This window comes from Meriones unguiculatus, chromosome 6, assembly GCF_030254825.1.
Source record: "Meriones unguiculatus strain TT.TT164.6M chromosome 6, Bangor_MerUng_6.1, whole genome shotgun sequence".
Lineage (NCBI taxonomy): Eukaryota > Metazoa > Chordata > Mammalia > Rodentia > Muridae > Meriones > Meriones unguiculatus.
In genome coordinates, this window is record NC_083354.1 from 13,670,979 (window position 1) to 13,696,205 (window position 25,227).

The 25,227-nt window shown below is 51.2% G+C and overlaps 1 protein-coding gene across 3 annotated transcripts in view; it reads right to left on the reverse strand.

The window, feature by feature from the left end:
- Window positions 1–22,905, reverse strand: part of Myo5c (myosin VC) — a 70,976-nt gene extending 48,071 nt beyond the window's left edge. For 2 of the 3 annotated variants that reach the window (XR_009592220.1, XM_021631622.2), the window contains exons 1-8: window positions 22,738–22,888; window positions 12,148–12,258; window positions 9,535–9,700; window positions 8,782–8,926; window positions 5,914–6,070; window positions 3,420–3,563; window positions 2,617–2,698; window positions 1,515–1,622 (exon numbers count right to left, since the gene is read on the reverse strand). Coding sequence is in view for 2 of the 3 variants with exons in the window: in XM_021631622.2 (XP_021487297.1) it covers window positions 1,515–1,622; window positions 2,617–2,698; window positions 3,420–3,563; window positions 5,914–6,070; window positions 8,782–8,926; window positions 9,535–9,700; window positions 12,148–12,258; window positions 22,738–22,764 (940 nt within the window). In the remaining variant the exon portion in view is untranslated. Of the gene's footprint in view, window positions 1–1,514; window positions 1,623–2,616; window positions 2,699–3,419; window positions 3,564–5,913; window positions 6,071–8,781; window positions 8,927–9,534; window positions 9,701–12,147; window positions 12,259–22,737 lie in introns of all 3 variants that reach the window. The other variant, XM_021631621.2, reaches the window with a different exon arrangement.
- Between the last annotated feature and the right edge of the window lie 2,322 nt (window positions 22,906–25,227).

Here is a 25,227-nt window from a genome sequence, read left to right on the forward strand (position 1 = left end):
ATGAGTCTGAACAGGAAGATGCCAAGTTCTGCTACCCCTGGTGGCTTGCCTGGAGCTCACCCACGTTCTCTGTGTTGGTCCTTTTATAAATAAACTCTCCCTCTGATCCTGTCTTGACCTTGCCATCTTGACTGATGCATGTGGACTAGGGGGAATTGGCCCATTTCCTGGTGCTGAAAATAAACCAAGCCAGCTGCTAGGAGGACCGCGTGTCTAGCTGCCAGCTACGAACCGGGCTGTGTTGATCAGGATGCAGCCATGCATGTTTGTGGCACTCCTGTGAGCACGGGGAGATGCTGGGGCCAAGCTGTCCATGCCCATCACACGTCCATCTGGCCCATGCTGGGTAGAGACTGGAACAGAGGCCAGCATCATCCCTGCTGTCCAGCACAATAGCAGGTCTGAGCAGCTGTCGCCACCTAAGCCTCCAGTGGAGGAAACCTGGGGTCCTGGGTCATCTGGGAGGTCAGATTCCTAAGCAATCTCAAGACCCTGAAAACCTTCTCTGCTTCAAAGACAAAAGACACCAGACCAAAGCCATACAGAGCATTTCAGCTCTGTTGAGTCTGAGAGTTGAATGACAGGTGAGCCTGTTAAGCCTGCAGGTGGCTGATGTGACAAATGACAAATAAATAACCGGCTGGGAAAAGCAAAGGAAACCTCAGAATCTGGAGCGCCGGGTTAGCGTTTCATGGTCTCCAGCCAAATCTCTCGGCCACCAGGCCTTTCATACACGAACGAATTTCAGACCTCAGGAAGTCACCATCTGTCCTGAGACAGCATCTTTCCAATGCCACCCTGGCAGGGATCAGTCGCCAGGGGATGGGTGTGCCACTCCCATCCTGGAGCCTGGGGTGTGACCAAGGGTCACAACAACAGCCAGCAGAAATGATTGTGGCAAGAAAGGAAGGAAATGGCTGGAGAACGGCAGAAACGGGGGCAGCAGTCAGGGTCCGTGTGTCTAACATGGCCGTGCCTGGGCAATTCGTGGAGAGAGCACCCAACAGGCACCAGCCCGAGAGGCAAGCTTGTTAGAAACAGCAGATTCTACTCCAGTCTCTGGCTGAGGCCTTTGACACTGCACACAGCCTAGTGGTGGCCCTGGCCAGTAGCAGCCCTAGGAGATGACAGGTTAATGGCCTTTGCTTCTCCGTACGGTTTTGGAAACTGTGTCTATGACCCTAGGCCTGTGTACTGGGCTGGGTCTGCCCAGAGCCAAGTCAGTGCCTGGGGCCAACTACATTCTTTATTTTAAAACTGTATTTGTTCTACATGTATGTGCGCCGGCCTCCGTGTGTATGCACCCTTGAATGCCCGGTGCCCTCGGAGGAGTTCAGCTTCCTTCAAACTGGAGTTGGAAGTGGCTGTGGGCTGCCAGCTGGGTGCTGGGAATCAAACCCGGGTCTTCTGGAAGGGTAGCCAGTGCTCCTAACCGCTGAGCAATCCCTCCAGGCCTGCAGTCACGTTCTATGTGCTGAGAGTGTGCACTGCTTGGCTGGCGTGGTGTCCCTTACCCAGCAGCGTGAAGGTCTTCTGCGTCTCCACCATGTCAGCTCTGTCATTTACACCTTCGATGACGGTGTTACCGCCCATTCTCGTGTAGTTGAACTCTTCCGCGCTCCCTGGGGCAGAGAGGGTCGTTAATTCCACCCACAACTCAGAAGTTTGGACACGCACAGTTGTCAGAAATAAGAAAAGGCCAGGCACAGCGGCTTTCCTCTGCATCTCAGGACTAAGTTCAAGGCTAGCCTGGGCTACATCATAACATCCTGTCTGGGAGAGGGAGAGAGATGGGAGCGGGGAGGAGGAAGAAGCAGGAACAGGAAAGGAAGTTCACGCTTAATGGGCTCTACCAGACACTTCACAAGGATTTATAGAAACCCAAGCTGAGAATCAGGAAGACAAAGACCTCATTCAAGGGTCTCACATTTGACAGAGGCTTAAAAACAGGACTGACTCTAAAGCTCTGGGTTTGTTTTTTTTTTTTTCCCTAACATTTCTGTTTCCACCTCTGGTGTTATAGACATGTACAGCTTGGTATTTGAAAGGCTGGGGATTGGGCCTGGGGCTTCATGCATGCTATATGCTAGGCAGGCACTCGACTAATTGAGATATAATCGCAGCTTGCCCCCCTCATCCCCCTTTTTTTCCCCCTCTTTTTTTTTTTTTTTTTTATTCAGGGTTTCATTATGTAGTCCTAGGTAGCCTATAATTTGCTATTGGTCTTGAACTTGTGGCGATCCCCCTGCCTCTGCTTTCTGAGTGTTGAGATTATCAATGTGTGGTGCCACAGATGGCCCAGTGGATCTTTCTTAATGCATTCATTTCAGCTCTGAAGCTCATCCTATGTTTTTAGATAAAATTGCTTTTGTTTTTCAAGATGAGGTTTCTCTGTGTAGCCCTGGCTGTCCTGAAATTCACTCTGAAGACTAGGCTGGCCTCAAATTCTGCCTCTGCCTCCTGCGCGCTGAGACTAAAGGTGTGGTCGCCACCACCAGGCTGACAAAATAGTTTTTTTTTTTTTTTTAAGTTATGTTATAATAAAGAAGAAATTAACTGAGGATCTAAATGCCTTCAGAAAGGAAACCTTTCATCTGCTGCTCGCCACATACATACCCAGCTTAAGGTGCTTAAATTCTGACTGCTGGGCAGATGCGCAGAGCTGGTAGAAGATGTGGTAATTTCGTTCATTTTCTGACTGCAAAAGAAAGGAAAGGCCCACGTGACATAAACCTGTTACCAATGAAAATGCCAGAGTTTCAGCTAGAGGCCTAAGATGCTAGTGTGGACAGTGGACTCCCTGGAATGGACCCTGATAGCTAATGCCAACTCCCAGCTGGCTGTCCTTGTCACTGAGTAAGAACTGGGGGCCAGAGGTGATCTTCTGCAGACAGCCCAGGAAAACATCATTAAGCGAAATTATTCCATGTGAAGGTGTGATGTAATTTTTACAAGCGGACATGTCTGGGATGTCATTGGGTGGTTCAAGGCTTCCTGTTGCTCTGGCTAACGGGTCTAAGAAGTTTCTCCATTTTACTAACAGAAAAGCCTTTCTCCCACCACTCCCTTGGTCCCCATCCCCTCGCCGGCTCTAATCCCTTCTCTCCCCAACAGGAAGGTCAGGCTGGCAGCTCTGCCTGTTTGGGAAATACGAACTAGATTATGTTAAACTGCAAGGGTTTTCTTTTCTCCCCAGTTGCAGGACAGTAACCTTTATTTTCAACTCTACAACTCATGAGACCGCATCTATGCATCAGGTCTTGCCTTTTAAAGAAAGAACAATGAAGAAGCTGCAGAGCACAGGAAGGGCAGCCAGACTCCGTTCTTCGGGCTGCAGATACCACAGATCGTCTAATGAGTCTACGCACGCAGCAGTATTCAGAGCTGGGAACGAGGGGATCTGATACTTTTCTCCTCACCTGGAAGACGACCCGGGATTTCTCCAAGAGGTAGGTTCTCATGTTGGCGCCAATGATCTGATTCCTCTCATCGAAGCTGATTTCTGTGTACTTCCCAAACCGGCTGCTGTTGTCATTGCGGGTGGTCTTGGCGTTTCCAACAGCCTGGAACACACGGAGTTCGGCATCACCAGCGTGCTGGCCAGCGACACCCTAGCTCACTCCTGGAGGCTGGTCAGGTTAGTGGAGGAAGCCAGGGCTGGAGAAGAGCAGCCTGGCTTCCCCGAGTCTGAAGGTGCACGAATTCTGGGCTTCCAGGCCCTGGGGTCCAGTTCTGCTTTCTGCGGAATGCTGTAAACGGTTATTTCCTTTCCCGTGTCTTCCTCTAATTGCAACGTGGAAGCGCATGCATCTTGATGTTATGCATTGAACGTGTCCTCACACCTCCACGCGATTTTTAAGAATCGTGTCGTGCATGTGTTCAGGCACGTGCACGCACGTGTGTGGAAGTCAGAAGGCAACCTGTGAAATTCAGCTCTTTCTTTCTACCATGTGGGACCCCAGGGACTGAACTCAGGTCGCCGTGCTTGGCAGCACATGCCTTTATCCACTGAGCCGCCTACCCAGCCCAGATGTCCACAGGTTGTGGGTGGGGCCCTAGGGGAGGGGATTTCGTGCCACTGTGAAACGGACTCTTCAGCAAAGAAACTCTCCACATTTGCTTTCTCCGCCATGACACTAAACAGAGAGTCTTCAGGGAGCCCCGATGCCCTGGCATCCTGGTCTTGGGTCTACAGCCTCCGCCACTGTGAGGAATAAACCCCTGGTCTTTGTAAGCCCCCAGCCTGTGGCACTCGGTTACAGCACCCGATGGACTAAGAGTTGGTAGGAGCCAAGCAGGGAGTATCCTACACAGCACCATGGAGGTCCACATCTTCCATCTTCCCCATCTCCTGCTCAGCTGGATAAACTGCCCATCTCCACCTCCCGCCTCGGGGGGCTGATTCCCGCTCTTTTTGTTTTGTTTTGTTCTCTTTTTCAACACAGGGTTTCTCTGCGTGACAGTCCTGGCTGTCCTGGAACTCGCTTTGTAAACCAGGCTAGACCGGAACTCAGAGACCTGCCTGCCTCTGCCTCTCAAAAGCTGGGATTGAAGGCGTGTGTCACCACTGCCCAGCTCTGGTTTTCGGTCTTGAATCTACTTCTCTGCCTGAACGCCTTCTCTCTAGAAGGAAACTTTTTCTCATCTTCTTTCACCTCCTCTCTTCCTCCTCCTCTTCCACCAGCTATCTTCTGATTTCCACATGGACCTCTCCTCCTCAAACCAAGTTTTTGCTATGTCCACCCTGGCCTCACGCTTACCATCCTACTGGCACAGTCTTCCAAGGGCTAGGATTACAGGCGGATGGCAGGACCTTCCTTGTGTGTACACGCTACTCTTCTCGCCCAGATCACCATGGCTATGGTTGGCGCAGACCGGCTGTGTAATGACTGTAAGTCACAGGCTTGGTCAGCAAAAGTGAACCTAACTGCTGTGGCCATCCCACGTGCATGGAGATTGTAGCCTGGTGGGGACACAAACCTTAAACGGCTCTACAGTTATTCACTGGGCAGGTCACATGGCGCTTCCTCCGACTGCTTTCCTGTCACTATCTCGGATGGTGACCTCCGTTCCATCTGGCCAGCCTGCACCTGTAGCTGTGCCCTGAAGGCTCGCCCAGTTCCCTCTCCATCTGTGTGGTTATTTCATTTTAAAATATGCTTCTGTTAGCACAGAGGCCTGTCCTTAAAGACTGGGTCTTACTTATTTCCATTACGTCTGATATCGCCCCACAAGTTTCAAACAACACAAAAGTGGAAGTCCCTGAAGGTTCTGATTTGGGAAACAGGGAGAGAGAGGGCTCCGGGGGCCACAGGCTGCACTGCCGTGCCCGTTCTCCGCAATCTCCTTCTCATTCTGTAAGGCATACGGCATTGGCCTTGGGGCAGCCCTTCCCCGTGCATCCTAGGTATTCCTTCCTTCATGGGGCAGAATCCTGGGGAGCTGTGTGGCGGCTCTGTCCCACTGTTGAAAGGAATGAGTGACTATGGCTGTCAGTAAGATGTCAGTACTCCGTGACTGACTTTAGACTTTCAAAGCTCAAACAATCCCGTCACAAAACTCAAGAGTAACAGCCAGCTTGTGAGAGTGGGTGCCCGCTGGCTGGAGAGCACTCATGATCTCCTTGTGGCTGGGGATTACCCCCAGGGTGTCAGCACACATCTGGGATCTTGAATTCTGATGACGAAAAGTCCAGTGCATTGGGCAGAGACAACCTTGGCAGTCACCACTCTGCCTCTCCTCCTTACCACAAAACTCCTATCCCTACTCTTGCCACTCTTACTCCTTTGAACCTTAACTGCAGAAAGTTACACCAACAAGCATAGCTCATGCACAGGGCTACCCATTCCCCTCCCCCGCTCCCCATGCCCCTCCAACGCTCAGCATCTCCTTGTACAAGGGTGAGGTGCCCACCTCAGTTATGGGATTGGACGCCAGGACTTTGTCCTCCACATGGGCATTGCTGCTGGATTTGCTGACCGTGGCAAAGTACCTCATGGCATAGCGCGCAGAAACTGTCTTCCCAGCTCCAGACTCCCCGCTCACGATGATGGACTGGTTTCTATTGTTCCTAAAGCCAACACATGAGAGAGGCACTGAGATGTACCGAGAAGTCTTAAATCCTCTCCATAATATAGCTCAAGCTAGGCAACATAACAAGACCTGACTCTGAAAAAGAAAAGTGTAGGGGTCGGAAACACAGGGACCAGTATAATGTTTGCCTAGCACGCATGAAGCCCTGGGTTTGATCCTCAGGTCTCCATAAGCCAGGCATGGTGGCGCACTGAGGAAGCAGAGGTAGTATAATTTCAAGTGCAAGAATACTCTCAGCTATATAAGATATTAGAGGCCAACCTGGGCTACATGAGACCTTGTCTCAGAACAAACAAATGAACAAACAAACCAAAAGTACAACAATAAAAACAAGCCAAAGCAAAACAAAACAGACACTGTTTCCTGCCATGTCCCTTGTCCCTTTGTGTTGAGGTCCCCAAGACCAAGGCCAAGGTCAGCATCCGCTAGCTAGCAAGGTTGGCTTCACAGTCAAAACCATGGCTAGGATAGGCCACACGGAAGGATTCAGAGCAAGATCACCAAGGGAGAAGCCACTGTGCGAAGACACGGGAAACTGGTGCAGAGATCCCAGGAGCCTTCCCTCTTGTGCCACTGTGGCCGTGACTCAGGGAATGGGTTTCCTGACACGTGTGGGGTCCTGTTTACCTGGAACCCGCACATCAGGGTCTCATGCCTGTCCTCTGCCTCCCAGAGGACAGAGTTCAGCCCCTCAGGAGGAAAGCAGGTTCTCAGCGTCAAACATGCCCCTTATATAAATCGTAAGCTTGGGTACAGAGACCATGTTTATGGGAAGCAGAACGAAGTGTCCCAAAATTGGCCAGGCTCACACTAGCTTTCCAACGAGGCTCTCAGACAGCTCCCCCAAGCCCCGCTAACAACTTCTTCACATCCTACTGACATTATTTTAAGAGCAACAATTCAAAATATACTTGGGGACATATGTGCTCTCTAAGCCTACACACTGTTACATAATGTAGACATTTTAAAAATAATGCCTTCAGCTTTTCAGGGACTATGGTGGCATAGCGCTGCCACGGGCTTAGCCCCGTTTATGTGCTAAGACGCTGGGCAGACACTGCACATATGTTCTCAGTTACACTTCACAGAAATCCTATGGCATACTTCTCAGTTTTACAGCCGTGTGAGTCACGGAGCCGCGTGTCACATGCGCTGACCCGGGGCACAGTACATAGCCTCTCGTGGTGACCCTGGAGTCCCTGGCCCACTCCTTTCATTTCAAAGAAAGAGGAAAAGACCCTAGACAGGTAGCAGACGAGTGTCTCCCAAGCAAGGCAGATGGCTCTGTTCAACACCAAGCCGGCCCACCATGAGCCTGCTTCATCTTCAGGCTACGCATTCCAGCTGGACCCTGGCATGACCCTGAGGTTCCGTGGACCTCACACTGTAGATGACCAGACTGTAACCTCAGAGGCTGGTCATCAGACTGCCCCTCAGGGGATTCCAAGAGGCCTTCAGTGCTCTGGTGGGAAGCATCTTGGAGCAGCGTGAGACATCCATCCTTTCTTCATGACCCCGTCGTGAGAGGCTGAACTACTGCCAGGGCGAAAGTGCGTGCCAGCCTTATCTGGCCAGGTGGGTATGTCCCAGGAACAGTGTTGCTCTGTGGGGCCCCGTCACCCAGAGGACAATCCCTTTTCTCGACAGGGGAGTGTGGGGGGGCATTCAGCCTCTGAGGACTTGGAGGAAGTGAACTGTAGCCTCAGATTGCCCACCGGGAGAAGCATGCCTTGTTTATGTCACCATGGCTTCCGTGGTCATAAGCACAGAATGGAGATGGACCTGCTGGAGTCTGGCCCTCAGAGGAGGCCCATCACATTCGGCTACTATACCTAGATTTACGAGGCACACAGCAGAGCCTGTGCCTCGGTTTCTCATGCGAGATTGGGGTAATGAATGCATTACAGTGAACTTCAAAAAGGTGTGGTGAAACCCTAAGATCACTGCGTGGGAAAATTCTTTAGCAAATTGTAAAGTGTTCCACAGGTTCGGATGGTGTTTTTATTCTCCAATGTCCTACAGACATGATCAACGGAACTACAAGATGAAAAACGAACCACACTTAGAAGCTAGGAAATCTGGGCCCAAATCCCAGCTCTGCCTTTAGCTCACTGCCTGTGTCAGGTAGCTGGCATTCTGGGGTGTTAGATTACTGTGACAAGACATGGGCCTCACAGGCTGTCCTAAGGGAACCAAGGCGATGCTGGAAATGTGAACCTGGCATTTCTGTTGCAGGAAGATTTTTGTAAATGTGCAGTAGCAAAATCAGAATTCTACAGGGCCATGCAAAAGCAAAGCGAGAAAATGGTGTTACAATCCAGACCTGTGGCTAGAACCTGTGCTTTTCTGGCAGTGGATTCTGCCTCCTTAGATGGCTAAAAACCAAACCATAAACCATAGACATGCCATGGTGCAGAGGCGGTTGGTCCTCCTCCAGCCAAACACACTGCGGGGGAACTCAGATGGAAGACAAGGCTTATGACCACTGAGGAACAAAAGCCAGGATGTCTCTAGACATCCTGCTACCCTGTGACCATCACCTGCTGTTCGTGCCAGGCATCTGTCTATTCAGCCCACGCGGCCTCACGGCCCCTGTTAGTGAGCTGAGCTCAAAGCAGCTCCCTTTCACAGGGAGGGACGAGCCAATGCGAAGAGTGCAGGGAGGGCTGAGGAGGGCCAGCGGACTACCTGGCCATCTGCTTGTAGGCCTCCTCTGCCACTGCGAAGATGTGTGGGTCCATGTCCCCCATGTTCTGTCCGCTGTAGGCGTGAATGATGGCGTCCCCATAGATTGGCAGCTGCTTGTAGGGGTTCATGGCCACCAAGATGATTCCTGAGGAAAAAGACGAGGTGCGGTCACCTCCACGGAAGAGAGACTGGAGGCTGACCGCCAGCTCTGTCTCGCTCACATTGGAACACCCTCACCACATGCTCGGCAGGTGCTAGCATCCTTGCTCTTAGGCTTCCCAGCCTCCAGAGCCACGAGCCAAACTTCTGTTCTTTGTAGGTTCTCCATTCTCAGTCTATTACAGCAACAGAAAACAGATGGAGACGGCCATCCCCACAGGCCCTTTCCAGGAGGCCCAGTCCTGTCCCTTACTTGAGTTGGGCCAGGTCACTTAATGCTCTGAATCTTGGTCACCTTCACCTAAGGCTCTTCTGATGGCTGGATGGGGCCACACATGGGGAAATGAACTGTGATCGTGCAAGTGCCAGTGCAAATGCAGTAAGTACAGCAATGTCCCAAGAAGTAATAAATGTGTCAGAGCTAGGGAGAAACTCAAACATAGCCCGTGGTGTTGCTTCCCTCACCGTCCTCTTTGTTCCCGCCACAGGGTTTCCCCACGCAACGGGCTCTTTTTGCACCCTCAAGCTCAGCATATACCCAGCATCCAGCATGCCCGGGACACCCCTGGCCGTGGGGGTCGTTCACATCCTTACCACTGTAGGTGTAGATGAGTTTGGACTCTGCGAAGCGGATTCTGAGGTTATGCAGCACTGCCGGCTCATGGAGGTAGCTAAGAGCCGTGAGGTCATTCTCACCCACCAGGATGTCTGGGTTCCGAAGCGGAGGCAGTGACCCTGGGTCAACAGGGTAATCCAGCTCCTGTGAACAAGGGCAGGTGTAAGCATCTTCCGCCGGTGTCTCCTCTAAACTGTCCTTCTCCTCCCTCCCTCCCATACAGACAATCCTCACACTAAAACAACAACAGAACGAACCAAAACAACAACAACCCATAACTTTTTAAGTGGTTACTTGTGCACGGGAGTATGTGTGTGGATGTTCTGCCTGCTTGTGAGCACATACACAATATTAATGCAAAGCCTGCAGAAGCCACAAAAGGATGCTGGCTCCCCCGGAACTGGAACTTGAGGAAATCGTGAGCCACCGTGTGGGAACCAGGACGGAACCTGGGTCCTCTGGAAGAGCAGCAGGTACTCTGAACCATTGAGCCATCTCTCCAGCTCTCACAACTTTTTTTTTTTTTTGAGACAAGTTCTCACTAGGTAGTCCAAAGTGGCCTCAAGCCCTCTATCCCCCTGCCTCAGCACTGCTGGGGTTACAGGCCAGTGTCACCACACCTGTCTTAGAAACTTTAAGTCGAGGAGAAAGGAAATAATCTTCCTAGGTGACCCGAGGTAATGAAAAACTGTAGGCCAGGGGACCAAAACATTGAGTGTGCGTCTTAGAGCACGCCACCCTCCCTCTACCTGACTCACTTCCTGTGTGAAGGGCTCGTCAGAGATGAGGAGGCTGTGCTGGAGGGTGAGGGAGAAGCCAACAGGCCAGTCTCTCGTGCCCCACCCTATGTCTACCAGCCATCCTGGCAAAGGCCAGGCCCTCAGCCTGCCTCAGCCAGGCCCTCAGTCTACATACGCTTCAAGCCTGCATTCGGAGGAAGGCCTGGCTGGCCAGGTGAACACTGAGCAAGCAGGCCGGGAAGAGAGCCACGCTCTCTGCGCACGCACCTCACGTCATCCAAGCAGGGCTTGCCCCTGTGGGCTGGTCAGTTTCCCAGCAGGAGAGGAGCAGCTAGGGAAGTTCAGGACATCAAACGGGAGTCCTTGGACCAGACCCCGCTGACCCTCATCAAGGCAGGTCTACTTACAGCCCGCCCTGCCAACACACTCCCCGATTCCAGCCCGTGTTAGGGAATGATATCAACAAAGAGATTCTCCAGTCGGGGTGGGGGTGCTGGAGTGTCGGCCAGCTAGATAGTCATCTCTGGGGGAGGGGAAAGATGAGATGGATAGGGGGAGGGAGGCAGGGTGAACATACTGGGCACAAAGCGAGCTTTGTCCTCTTGTGCAAGGAAGGGTTAAGGTAACGGGCACTGGCTGCCTGCCATTCTCTCTGCCTCCCTGGCCAGGAAAACGGCCACCTGGGGCCTGCTAATAGCGCAAGCAGCTGCTGGCTCAAGACTTCCCTCCCTAGGCCCAGCCACCTGTCTAATCCCCAGTCAGCTGACTGTGGTGCCTGGAACCAGGGTGGCACTCAGTAAGAGCCACAGGGGGCTATGGGGCCACGGAAGAGCGAGATGCCTTGCTATGTGCTCTTCAATCTGTGTGTGCACGCAGGACGGTCCCTGGCCTTCAGGACCTGTGACAGCACCATGTCATCAGCTCCTCTGCTGTGTGTGTGGAGGGTAAGGGACACAGACTTAGCAAGCGGTGGCGCCTGACCCCAGAGCATGGCTCCTTCCTTTTCTGCAACTTCCAGGAGCTCAGGAAATGCCTGACACCCAGGACCAGATGCCAGGAAGTGGCACGTGGCATCTCTATGTACATTTTGTAAATTCTGGTGTTTAATAAGGAATTTGCATACTACCCCTGATCCAAAGGAGCACAGATAGGTGGCCCAGTTCAGCGTCTAATACTTAAGTCTAAAAGCTCAGAGAGAATATTGGCTGAACCCAGAGGGTGGCTTCTTAAAGCCGATATGAAATCTTTAGTGGCTGATGACCAAAAGACCAGAGAGGTCCCTGGCTGGAACCGCGCAGCGGCGCATCCCAACGGAGCCTTGGCTGAAGTCTGAGCCGCCTTCTTTCTCGCCTTGCCGGTTCCGTCTCTGCCTTCTGCACACCCTCCGGGCCCTTACAAGGTTCTGCACACCCCAGACTGACTCTCTAGCTCTCCAGTCTCACTCCACACCTCCTATCCTTCCCCAGGGTCTAGCTCCCTCTTCCTATCTGGATCATGCCTCCCTCTGAGCTCCTCCCTTGCCCCGTTTCTGCCGAGTGAGACCCAGGAACCAGAACAGCTGACGGGCTTTTCAGTAAACGCGCTGAGCGCTTGGAACACAGCGGAGACACATATCCGGTGACTAACAGGGAACCCCTTAGAGATGGTCTGCTGGCGGGGTGGGGGTCAGGGGTGGGGGACAGCAGGAAGGCCCCCACACACGGGGGCCCTCAGCACCAGCTGGCCTTCCCGGGTTCGAGGCAGGTGTCTCCCGTGCCCCTTGGCCTGCACTGTTCCGAGGGCCCTTCTGCCAGTGCCCCTGCGTCACAGCTGTACACGTCATTGTACCCAGCGGGCAGCAAAGAGCCTCACCATTCCATCCTCTAGCAGGAGCCGGAGGACTCCGTCACCCACTCTGTAGTCCTTTGCGATCTCAGCCGACTTCCAGACTTCCTCAGGATCAGGAATCCAGACCCTGTTGTACTGGCCACAGGGTAAGACAGGTTTAATCTCAGCATGTGAACCCTGAACACAGAGCGTTAGATCCCCGCACCCACTGTGGACCTGTCAGATGGGTCCATTCCCACACTGGGAAGACTGCCAAGGCTAGGGATAATTCCGCGGGTAAAGCACTTGCCTTTGAAGCACCAGGACCCATGTAAGAAGCCAGACAAGCTGTTTATAACCCGGGTGGATCCCTGGAGTAGGCCGCTCGGCCATCCCAGCCAATCAGTGAGTTCTCAATCCCAGCGAGACCCCGTCTCAACCAACAAGGTGATGCCTCCCGAGGAATGACAGGTGACCTCCGGCCTCTGTATGCGGAAACACATTCTCTCTCACACCCATACACACAACACAACACACACACACAGAGCCTCTCAGAATATTTCCACCTCCTTTTTTCTGTGCGGAGGTAAATTTTAGTGCAGCTACAATGCACCCACCACTAGGCTTACCGGCCCTGTTACCCTGTTTGCGGTAGAACCGCAAAGCTTCATGAATACACCTCGAAAATGGAAAGCTTGGGATGGGAAGGAAATCTGAGGGTTCCCTAGTAAAAGCTGGGGGAGGGAGGGGACCTTTTACAAGACTCTGGCAAAGGAATTTGCTCCCACCAAGAGACTACCTAATTTCTAGTACCTCTTCTTCTCACCCACACAACGATACAAAGCCCACTTCCCAGGGGTGCTGGGAGGTTCAGTGAAATGAGTAGGGAAAGCATTTAGGGCTGGGCCTGTGGCTCAGACAGTAGAGCACTTGCCTAGCGTGAATGAAGCGCTGGGTTCCATCCCCAGTACTGACTAAGCAAGACACGGTGGTGCGCTCATATAATCAGAGCACTCAGGAGTTGGGGGTGGGGAAATGAGGAATTTAGGGTCATTCTTGGCTACATAGCGAGTTCAAGGCCAGCCTGGGACACACAAGACTCTGTCCCCAAATCAAAACGAGCAAATAACAGCACTTTATAAAATACTAAGGAAGGTTACAGCAGTGCCATCGCTAACTGTTCTTACTTTGAGACAGGGTCTCGGCCTGTTTCTCAGGCTGGCCTGAGTGGGTTAATCTCCCTGCCTCAGCCTTCTGAGGGCCAGGATTGCAGGCACAACTGTCACACTTGGCTATGACTCGGCTATCACTGTCTTACAACGATAGCAACCACGGAGTCCCGCCTTGGGAATGGCAGAAGCCCCTCAGCCACCGCTCAGCTCTCTCCCCAATAGGCAACTGTAGGTTCGTCTCAGTGCTGTGGCACAGATCCTAGCCCTGTGGAGCTGTGTCCCCCCAGAATTCACCCACTGAAGGCCTGGTCCCTGATGTTACCGTGCTTGAAGACTGGGGCCTTAGAGGTGACTGAGGGTAAATGAAGTCCTGACCTGAGGGGATTATGGGAATAGAAAAGATGTGGGAGGGCTGGCAAGACGGCTCAGCGGGTGAAGGTGTTTGCCACCAGGCCGGGCAACCTGAGTTCAGTCTCCGGAATCCACGTGGGAAAAGGCGAGAACCAGCTCTTGGAAGTCTTTTTCTGACTTGCACCTTATGCACCAAGGCACAGCGCAGCCTCCCTCAACAATTAGATGATTGTAATACTTTTTAAACATTTATTTATTTTTATTTTATGTGCATTGATATTTGCCTGCAAACATGTCTGTGTGAGAGTGTCAGATCTTGGGGTTACAGACAGCTGTGAGCTGCCATGCGGGTGCTGGGACTTGAACCCGGATCCTCGGGAAGAGCAGTCAGTGCTCTTAACCAATGAGCCATCTCACCAGCCACATAGAACTTTTTTGTTTGTTTGTTTGTTTGTTTTTTAAGGAGACAAAACAAGGCGCTACTATAGGCTCCCAACCCTGCAGGAGAGCCCACTGTGCTGGGACTTAGCCAAGCAAACAGGAACACAGTTAGGAGGCTGTCACACAGTGACACTGTGTGCTACCAAGAGCAGCAATAAGAACCCCAACTAAGACAGTCACCAACCTTCTCTGTTACAGATGGACTTTCTGAGAGCAGTTGTGAAGATTTCATAACCTAGGGGCTGGGAGATGGCCACTTAGAATAGTGTTCTCCTTGTCCCTTACTTTGCTCTCTATTGCTGTGATAAAGCACTGACCAACAGAAACTTGGGGAGGAAGAGGTTTGTTTGGCTTATTCATTCTCACCATCGTCCATCATTGAGAGAAGCCAAGACAGGAACTCAAACAGGGAAGGAACCTGGATGCAGGAATCAAAGCAGAAGCCACTTAGCAACTCTACTTTCTAGCTTGCTGTCGGTGGCTTGCTCAGCCTGATTCCTCATACAAACCAGGGCCACCTTCCCAGAGGTGGTACTGTCACGGTAGGGTGGGCCCTCTCACATCAGTCATTCATCAAGAAAATGCCCTGCCGACTTGCCTATGGCCATTCTAATGTAAGTATTTTCCCAACTGAAGTTCCCTTTCCCTATGCAAACCTGTCTTGGGTCAAGTTGGCAAAAAAAGAATCTAACCAGGTCACCTTGTAAGCCAGCATATGGTTCTAAAAAAACCTATATTTAAAAAAAAAAAACAAAACCACAAAGCGAGGTGTTATGGCTTACTCTCTGTGGTTGTTTGAAGGAGAATGGCTTTCACAGGCTCATATATTTGAATGCTTAGTCTCCAGTTAGTAGACATGCTTGGGAAGGATTAGGGGTGTGGCTCTGTTGAAGGAGGTGTGGCTTTGTCGGAGAAGTGTTACCGGGGCTTTGAGGTTTCTAAATCGCTCTGCCTGGTTCCTGTGGGTCAGGATGTAAGTAAGCTCTTGGCTACTGCTCCAGTAGCATGCTTGTCTGCTTTCTGCCATGATGACCATGGACTCACCCGCTAAAACTGTGAGCAAGTCTCCAGTTAAATGCTTTCCTTTATGAAAGCTCCCTCGGTCATGGTATCTTTTCCTAGCAATAGAACAGTGACTAAGACAAGCTCATAATCCCAGAGCTGGGGAGATGGAGACAGGTAGATCCATGGCTAGACAGCCTAGCCTACTTGCAGAGTTATAGGCCAAGTGAGGGACCTTGCTTCAAAAAACAAGAAGGAGAAACATCTGAGGTTCACCTTTGACTTCTACACACATGCACACACACACATACACATAAGGGAAATATGTAAACCTTAAAAAAACAAATTCTAGACAATCAAATTACGAGACAGGGTCTCTTTGCAGCCATGCAAGTGGGTCTAGCTGGCATTCACGCTTCTGGGAAATTTCCCTTCTCCATCTCCATGTCCCTGTAGGGTGTGGTAAGGTGCCATGTGGTCTGGCCTCTGTGTGTGCTCTGGAGAGCTGAACTTCAGCGGCGAGGCTTGCATGACAAATACTTTTACCCACTGAACCAACCCCCCAGCCCGAATTCTATATCTCGATAGAGTTTGTACGTGACACATGTCCTGAATATCCTAAACACTGGACAAAGGGTTGAGATTTATAGATTTTACTAGCTGTGTATTTAATACAAAGAACAGAGCAAACATGAAAGTAGCTGGTGAAACACCCACTAAAGTATATAGAAGGTGTGTGAGGTGCCCCAGTCACATGAAACTGCTTTAGGAAAGTGCACAGATTGCAGGCTGGATGGAAGGATAGAAGGGAGGACAGAAATATCAAACAACAATTCCAGCACATTCATGCTGGAATAGAGATTTGGGGAATACAGCCTCAGTGCAGACTTCCTTCAAGTTCACTTTCAGCTCAAGAGTCTCAAGGGATGGATGAAGGGAATACAGAATAGGAAGAAAGAAGTCTAGTGTTTCAATACTAGATCGGGATGAACAAAGATTGTTATCTAATAGTTGACATGAATTGTTTTGATTAACAGTCATTAAACATTGATCATGACCACACCCGTCTGAGTAGATGTAATCCTTGATAGACAGTAAGGACAGGAACTTGGTTAGATGTAAAATAGGAGCAGGGAAGCTTTGAGAGAAGAAGAGAGGAGGGGAAAGAGGGGAAGAGAGGAAGAGAGAGGGAGAAAAAAAGGGAGAGAGGGAGAGGAAGAGAGAGAGGGAGAGAGAGAAAAAGAGAGGAGGAGAGTGAAAGGAAAGAGAAGGAAGAGAAGGAGATAGAGAGATAGGAAATGAGAATGGGTGACTTCTCTAGCAGGCAATCGTGCAGTGATGGAGACCTGAACCAAGCCTGAGTAGAGCTTTGCACACACACAGACACAGCTCTTAGATATATATACCTACGCCCACCACACCCATCCTCATCACCATGACCACACATTTCCTCCTTCAGGTCTACTATTAGAAATGTTTGCTTATAACCCGATATATCACAAATTATCAAAATACAACACCCCAAGATATCAAGAATTAGCCATTCTAAGTGTCAGAACTGAAAGTATCCTTGGAATAATCTATTGCAAGCTGTCTGTCAAGTTTAGAGGTGCAGACAGCTTATTCCAGACGCTGTGGGAAGCCGGAGAAAGTTGAGGTGTTCAAGTGCAGCCCTGTTGGAGGATGAGGTCCCTTTGGCCCAAACTTCCAGAGGAACACGGAGCTCTGGAAGCTACTGAGCAATCACTGAGCTGGCCAATTCTTTCGTTTTTATTGATGTTCCAACTCAAACTCAGACAGGCCAAGAGCGCACCAGAGAGAATCCTTTCATTTGTTTTGTTTTCCTGAGGCAGGGTTTCTCGGGGTAGCCTTGGCTGTCCTAGACTTGCTTTGTAGACCAGGCTGGCCTTGAACTCCCAGAGACCTGCCTGCCTCTGCCTCCCAAGTGCTGGGATTACAGGCATACAACACTGCTCCCGGTTAACAGCAGGGCCTGAGGATGACCCTGACAGGCTATCTGCCTGACTGTCCGGTGCTCTCCTAGTGACTTCTGAATTCATTTCACCTAAAAGTGTCATTCAGTGGCGGGCAGTGTTGAAATGCCTGGGGCCACTCTCTTCTTGGCTGCGTGCCCCTCAGCATCCCAGGTAAGCAAGCTCATTGGTCCTCGTGTCCCCGTGTGTTCACTGCCTGAGATCTAGACTCCTGCACCCGAAGCCCAGCCTGCTGAGCAAACACTCCAGTTTACTCAGCCCCACGAACAATCTACTGTCCCTCCTTTCTCACATTCCTCTACCCACAAGGCAACACTTTAAACCACGGGGGAGCTAACTGAAGCATTTAGATAAACACATGCAAGCTGTGCAAACAGAGTAACTGGCTCTCACATGACTCCTGCATGCTTCCGGCTAGCCAAGCTTGCTGCAGAGCCAACAGCCAAAAGGCTGCCTCAAGGCCTTTGCTGGGCTTCCTCCCTGACCTGTCTGAGGGTCTTCCAGCATTCACCGTGCACAAGGCCTGAAGGCTGACGTGGAATGTGTAGTGACAGGAGTGTGTTGTACTTTTGGGATTGGTATCTCCATGCTCAGGCCATCTGACTCAGACAGGTGACATCATGCCTCTTTTTTTTCTTCCTCTTTGCTCATTCCTTGAAGGTCACTCCTTGAAATCTCTACCCCTTCCGTGTGACCAGCTGCTTTTGAAGGGTTCCAGCTACTTTCCCAACTGCTCCAGAACCTGCATCTCTTAGACCACAGCCAAGTTCTGAGCATGGATCTCTAGGGTGTATCTCCAGCACCTTCAGATACCAGACCCCAAGGTCCTTGGCAACTCAGTCCCAGTCCAAACGCTGATGCTGCTTGCCTGTCTCCATACTCTCACTCCTCAGCTGGAGCCCAGAACTGTGGGTTCTCCGCCTGTCCGGGCCAAGTAATCCCCAGGTGCCGTGAAGTTGACTTTTTAAGCAGCCTACCTCTCACCAGCCAGGTGAGTCAGCCTCGACCATCATCTGGACACACACAGACACTTCACCCACCTCAGCACCCGTGGCGTACCACAGCGTGAGGAAAACCGAAAGCCTAAAGATTCTGACGAACAGCCGGGAACACTCTATTGGCCTGTTCCTGTGCTCGATCTACTTTCTCTGTAGTCACAAGAAACCACCTGCACTCCCTAGAACACTCCAAACCTTCCCTGACTCTCGGCTGTCCTGCTGTTCCTTCCACCCCTAACGCCATCCATCCACACCCACGAACAGGTAAGCACCCAGAGTCCCTCTGTTGTTTTACTCTCCTTGGTCTCTATTCAGGAGGCTTAACTGAATCCTCTTAAAAGCTCCCACCACTGCCATCACCATCCGAGGGTCGAGAACCCCACCCTTGCACCTGGAACCCTACACAGCATGTGCCGTGTTCAAGAAAATTCCAATGCCCAGCAGTTCCACTGCGCTGAGAGAAAAAAAAATGAAGATGGTGTCTTGGCTTTTTGGACCCTCCCTTGTTTTTAAGCTTTTTAGACTGCTCATAGAACAGGTGACTCTTCTAGCCTGAACTAAGAAGAGGGAAGACTTTTAGAAAGGTCAAAGGAGAACGTCACTAACGTAAACACTGGCCCTCAGAGAGGCAGGGACCAGGACTGTGACTCTGCAAGGTGCTTCTCCTGATTTTGCTCCTTGGCTTTCAGTCAGCCTCTGTGGACGCTAAGGAGTTCCTCATGTGTCTGCAGCCACGCTACCCTGGCGTTCCCAGTCTCGCCGGTGAGCTTTCATAGGACAACAATGGCTGTGCTGAAACGGCTGTACCTTTCTGGGCAAAGCATATGCCAGCTCTGCTGAACAAAACAAAACCAACCAACCAACCAAATAAAAACAAAGCAAACAACAAACAAAAAGCCAGCCCAGGAGTCTCACAGGCTCCTGCTGAGCAGCTGGTAGAGGGCAACATCACGGTTGAAGACGGACATTGACACAATGAAGTTCACCAGTGGAGGGGCTGACCGGAACAGCTTCTGGTCCCACCGCCTTTCTCAGGAGGGGTCAAGCCTGTGTGACTTTCTCGTTTCTCTACAATACCTTCCTGCCCATCAATCCTGCACCACAGCCTCCCCTCCCCACTGTGGAGAGCACGGCCCAGCTGCCTTCCTCATGTCTGCACACTGCACTCATCTCATGGCCCTTCCTGTCAGCCGTCTAGGAATACCTTTCTTCCTACGGGCCCACTGAAAGAGAGGCAACACCCTGGTCCTTTGGGAGTGACATCTCAGAGCCTGCCCCCTTGATGTCTCTGAAGGTAGCAGAACTGACCTCCCCGGGTTTAGTTATTCACTTGCAAATTATTTGTGTTCTTCACCACAGCATGTACAGGTTTGGGACTCTGGTTCTCCATGCCTCTGTGAAGTTTGGAGGCAGTGTTTTCATGGCTCCCTGTCCTTCATCATCTGGGTGGGGCCTCATGACTTGCTTTCTGCTCTCTCTCGCTGGACATTGGGGTTGGTTCCATTTTGTTATCATAAAGAGCGAAGTGACAGATTAGCAGGTGTGGGCAGGTAGCTAGAAAGCAGATGGACATCCCATGGGTCCTCTGTGTGGGAAAGCGCTTAGATTCCTTGAAGATGACATGAGGTGGGGGTGGGGCAGGTCAGGGCTTGGAGAGGCATGAAGGATCTGACTCTGTCAGGACTATGGACTATGTAACCTCAGGCAACTTCCTTGATCTGAGTGCTGTCTAGAATGGGATGTGAAGGTTTAACACACTGATTCCCCCCCCCCCCCAGACTATGTTAGATTGAGAGAAGGTTCTGACGATGTCTGGTGCATAGGAATGTTCTCATGCGAGAGAAAAATAAGCATAACGTTCACAGCTGCCGCTGCAAACAGAAACGGCATCTCCCTCGCGTGTGCACAGAGCTGGCATGTAGAGCCTTCTCACCGTGCCCTGGTCTTTACAGGCTAATGGTGGGCTATACTCGGGTCTGCCGAGTTGACCGTGTTCACGGTGTGCAGGGAGCTGGATGGAGGGCTGGCCATGGGCCTCTGAGGGCCTGCTCGGATGGAATCTGCACAGTGTGCCAAGCTGGCAGTGACCATGCAGGCCACGCCATGAAGAACAGACAAGACGCCCGCCTGGAGGGACACGAGCCAGCTAAGAGAGAGTAGAGGGGGTGGGGCGGGGTGGGGGCTGGAGAAGGATGCAGAGGCAGGCCCTCGTGGCTGGGTTGGGATTTGAGAGCGACAAGAGCCTCATGAAGGTTTTAAGCGGGGGTTGGTCAGACCAGTTTTTTTCTCAAAGGGATTTCTGGCAGTTCGGTTTGGAACCTGTCCAAGGCGGTGTGCTGTGGAGAAGGGTGGGTCGCTTTACACTTCCTGCGTCATGGCGTCTCTCAGGAGTCCCCTGTCCCTCTGGGAACCACGCTTCCTGGCTCTGCCCAGCCCTCCTGCCTCCTTCCCTGTGACGGGGCTCTTGGATTGCAGCTGGCTGGTGCTGCTCTCGGAATGTAGGCACTCCTCTATCCTGGCCTTGGCCCTCTTTTCTCTTGCAGTGGGTTGCTCCCGCCTTAGTTTCAGCGAGTGACCACACCTGGGTTCGGGCTCCTCACCCCCTGACTGAGCCCATTCTCTAGAGACACCCAGGGTACGCACCCCTCACTCACTTTCCATGAATTACTTCAATACCAGGCTGGTTTAAAAAAAAAGTAAAAAGCCTCATGACCTCCCTCAGAATCATTTCCTTCTCTTAGTAGCTCTAATGTCGCCCATACACACCCTGTTCTCAATCACACAGACCACAGACGCCAGTGTCCAAGTCATCCTTGGTGTGTCCCTTGTCCAAACATTCCCAGGCCAGTTTCTTCTGTCTGTCACCACCCTGCATGTCCAGTACCTACCAGATGCCTGAATGGCCCGGACCTTGATGATGACGATGCTCACTCGCCTCCTAAACTACTACCAGATCCCCCACTTCTACTCAAAACCCCAACCTTTGCTGAATGACCCCTCTGCCTCAGCTCTACCTCCCCCTCTAGGTCTCATCGAACATCTGTTTGACATTCCTCACTTCAGAAAACCCAGAAAATGCCTCGTCAGGAAAAACAACCATTTTGGAATAAAGCAAACCATTTCTCTCTCTGCCCCCCTCAAACACAGGGCTTCTTCCTACAGAAGAACATGGACCCTCCCACCCTCCTGTCACCCGCCTGACAATGTCCTAACTTATCCCTAAGGTAAGACTCCTTATTTAGCCCTAGCTGCCTGGAACTCACCGTGTAGCCCAGGCTAGCCTCAAACCCATGCTAGTCCTCTTGCCTCAGCCTCCTGAGTGCTGGGGTGACAGGAACTTGGAGATAGGGGTTAAGTACACCTGTGTGTTTTTGCTTCAAGAAAAATTGCTACTCAAAACAGGTCAGAGGTCAGCTGTCTGTCCCCAAAGATACCCCAAAGGGCGGGGTTTGTTCAAGAACTTTCTTCTGCTGATCATGGCATGATGACTTAGAAACACTGCCGGTTACCTGGCGGCTTACACCGTCTCTGGTAAAGTAGTCTAGATGAGGGGTCTAGATGAGGGGTTCAGCTCTATGGTAGAGTGCCTGCTGAGCCAGCCCAAGGCCCTGGGCTCAGTCCCCAGCTTGGGATGGAGGAGGGGAAGAATTCGAGGATGGGGGCAGGGGGGTTGGGGGCTGGGGGAGTTAAGTGAAAGGGAACACTCGAAAAAGTGCAAAACTGTTAAGTAATGGTTAACAGTTAAGTGCATCAGAGGGGTATTCTCTTTGTTTGAGTTAAACAAAGTAGAGGATCTTCTTCCTCCCAATGGGAAGATAATCATGACCAGGATCTTTTACTGTAGACGATAGTGAACACGCCTTTTCAATTTAAGGTAGAAAGATGTGTGTGTGTGTGTGTGTGTGTGTGTGTGTGTGTGTGTCAGGGTCCGTCTGTAATACCAGCCCTCAGGTAGCTGAGGCAACATCTCTACAAGTCTGAAGCCAGCCGGAGCTATTTCGGGAGCACCATTCTAGCCAGGGATACAAAGCAAGAGCCTGTCTTAAAAACAGGGTGGAGCGTGGAGACCACACCTTTAATCTCAGCGCTCTGGAGGCAGAGGCAGGGAGAATTCTGTGGGTTTGAAGCCAGCCTGATCTACATAGTGATTTCCAGGCTAGCTGGAGTGACACAGTGAGACGCTGTCTCAACAAACAAAACCCCAAACCAAACAATAACGCCTCCTCTCCAATTCAGCTAAGGCATGTATGCGTGTGGGAAAATGTTCCAGCAGCGTCCGTTCTAGTCCCATCTGTCTGAATTCGAAAGGGTCTGAATTTCCCCTACGACAGTGTAGCAAGATCTGTTTCGCGGCTGTTTCGAAACTCAGCGCTGACACTTGCGCTCAGACCAGGCAGCTCTGGGTGGATGCCCCGAGGGACCAGCATGCTAGAGAGCACCAATCTTGCCGAAATGCTCCAGACTCCCGAGGTTACAAAGATTATCGTGCTGGATGGAAGCCCCTGCCCACCGAGGGACACAGATTCCATCAGGAGGAAGGGTCCCAGTGGTCCAGTCACCCGGTATGGGAGCGGCGACCCTCCTTGGGTGTGCTGCGGGCTGAGCTCGCAGCTGCTCCCCGGCCTCCGCCGCTCCTCCTGCCCCGACAGGCGCATAGGTGCGTCCCCCAGCCCCTACCTGCGCGTAGAGCTCGGCCACCGCCATGGGCCTCGGCGTGCTGCTGCTGCTGCTGCTGCTGCTGCTGGGGACCGAGCGCGCCCAGCCAGTCAGCGCCGGGCCATCTTGCCCACAAGTTTTCCCGAGTGCCACGGCTCCCTTCCCCCGAGGGCTCGGGCCCCCCCGGGAGTCGGGGGTGGGGACGGGGTGGGGGTGGCAGCGGGATTGGTGCTCGCAGGCCGGCCTGTGCGGCCATTGGCCCTGCCCAGGTAACAGGTGAAATAAACCGCCAAGGGTCCCGCCCAAGTTCCTGCTCCCTTTCTGCAGCCGGCAGAGCATAGAAATGCGAACACAGGAAAACCAAAGATTCAGTGAGCTAACAGAACTTTTCAACCGAGGAAGGGGTCGGAGTAACTAAGTAACTAAGTAACTAACTAACTAACTAACTAACTAACTAACGTCGTTGTCCTATGAGCGTTTTATATGCAATTGAAAGTAAGAGACAAGATCAAGGAAAATGCACCCAGAGATTACGTCAGTATAAACCTCGTTTGACCTTTATGGCCACAGTGCGTCTCTCTCTCTTAAAGGGCACACAAGTGCGGTCCATTTGGAGGGATGGGAATATTTAACATTCAAAAGGTGTTGGTTCCACCCAAATTAATGCACAGGCCCGTCACACTGCGTTAAAAAATAATCCTGGCAGCGCTTTCGTATAGTGACTTTATTTTTATATTTTATATGGATTAGAGGTCCATGAACTGTTGAGACTATTTTCATAACGAAGAAAGAAGAGATAAACTTCTGCCCTTCCTTTTTGTTCTTTTTACGCACTTTTTGTTCTTTTTGTTTTGAAGCCAGGAACCTGGGGTTCACTGGGTTAGGCCGACCCTAAGCCCCAGAGCTCCTTACTGTCTCCGCCTCCCCTGGCTTTTTAAATGCACGCTCTGGGGATTGAACTCAGACCCCCAGGCTTGCAGCGCTAGTCCTTTATAGACTAAGCTATGGCCCCAGCCCCGTCCTGCCATGTATTTATGGGCAAAGCAGAGCTATAGTCGGTGAGTGAGTGACAGAGCCTCATGGTGTGCGGCCGTGGGGGCCCACATTGTGAGACAAACAACGAAAACAGATTTACCACCAATGCTGAATGAAAACGCAGTATCTGGATTCATGGTTAGAAATCACAGGTAACCAGGTGTGGTGGCCGTGATGGTAATTCTGGCACTGGTAGACTGAGGCAGGCGGGCAGCCAAGCTTGAGGCCAGTGCCGTAGGGATTTTTTCTTATTTGATATCGTGTATGATAAAGATTTTTTGCATAGGCTATTTTATTAATTTGTGAATGGATATATATTTGAGATCGGGGACTCACTAGGTTGCCCATTCTGTCCTCAAACTTGAAATTCTCCTGCCTCAGCCTTCCAAGCATCTGAGATTACAGGTGCTTACCACGGAGCTTGATGGTTGATTTTTTTTTTTAAGCTATTTTTTTTCACTTCTGGGATAAGCCCTACTTGGCTGGGGTGTATGGTCCTCATTGAATGTTTCTGGGTTTGGTGTGTGATGTCCTGTTAGGGGTTCTGGGACTCCTTGTAATGGGTGCGATAGCTTTCTCTGCTTGACCTTTAAGAGTTAGGAATTGTGAGCATCTCTATTTTATTAGAGTCTGTGAGAAACTTGTACTATTTCTTCTGTATTTGCTGAAACTTGAAGTGATGTCCCAAGGACTGTGTGTGTGTGTGTGTGTGTGTGTGTGTGTGTGTGTGTGTGTTAAGATTCTCGCTTACCCCTTCACTTGGAAATCCATTCAGATTCCCCAGGACCTGTGGGGATTTGTCCATCTCATCCACTTTTCTGGGGTAAAGCTGTGGCTGGTGCTCCTGGTTCCGGATGAGGTCTTGAGAGGACAAAGTCTAAAGCTGTGCTCGCCCTCGGGTACTGCCCAGCTGTGTGGCCAGAGATCTTCACCCCTTGAGTCCCTGCACCCCAGCTCCTCATTTGCCTCCTCCTCCTCGTCTTGGCTCTGCTGAAGAAGACGCGCCCTCTTTTCTTCTTTCAGTCCTGATTTTGGTAATTTACAACTTTTCTCATATTGTTCAGTCGACTTGATTAAAAGTTGTCGGTTGTGTTTATGTTCTCATTTATTTTCTCTGTAAAATTCTGTGTCATCCTTACTGTTTTCCTTTATGGTGTTTATTTTGGGTTTGGTTTGTTTGCTCTCCATCAGGCAGGTTCTTAAGGTAAACATCTTAAGTTATTGGTTTGAGGCAAGCTTCTTTTCTTTCTTTCCTCCTTGTACTTTTTTTTTTTTTAACAGGGTTTCTCTGTGTAGCCCTGGCTGTCCTGGAACTCACTCACTATGTTGACCAGAGGCTGGCCTTGAACTCACAGAGACCCACCAGCCTCTGCCTGCATAGGGCATTTTAATGTGCATGTTAGTTTTACACTATATAACAAATATCTCAGAGAGACAATTTGAAAGGAAGAAAGACTTACCTTGGCTCACAGGTTC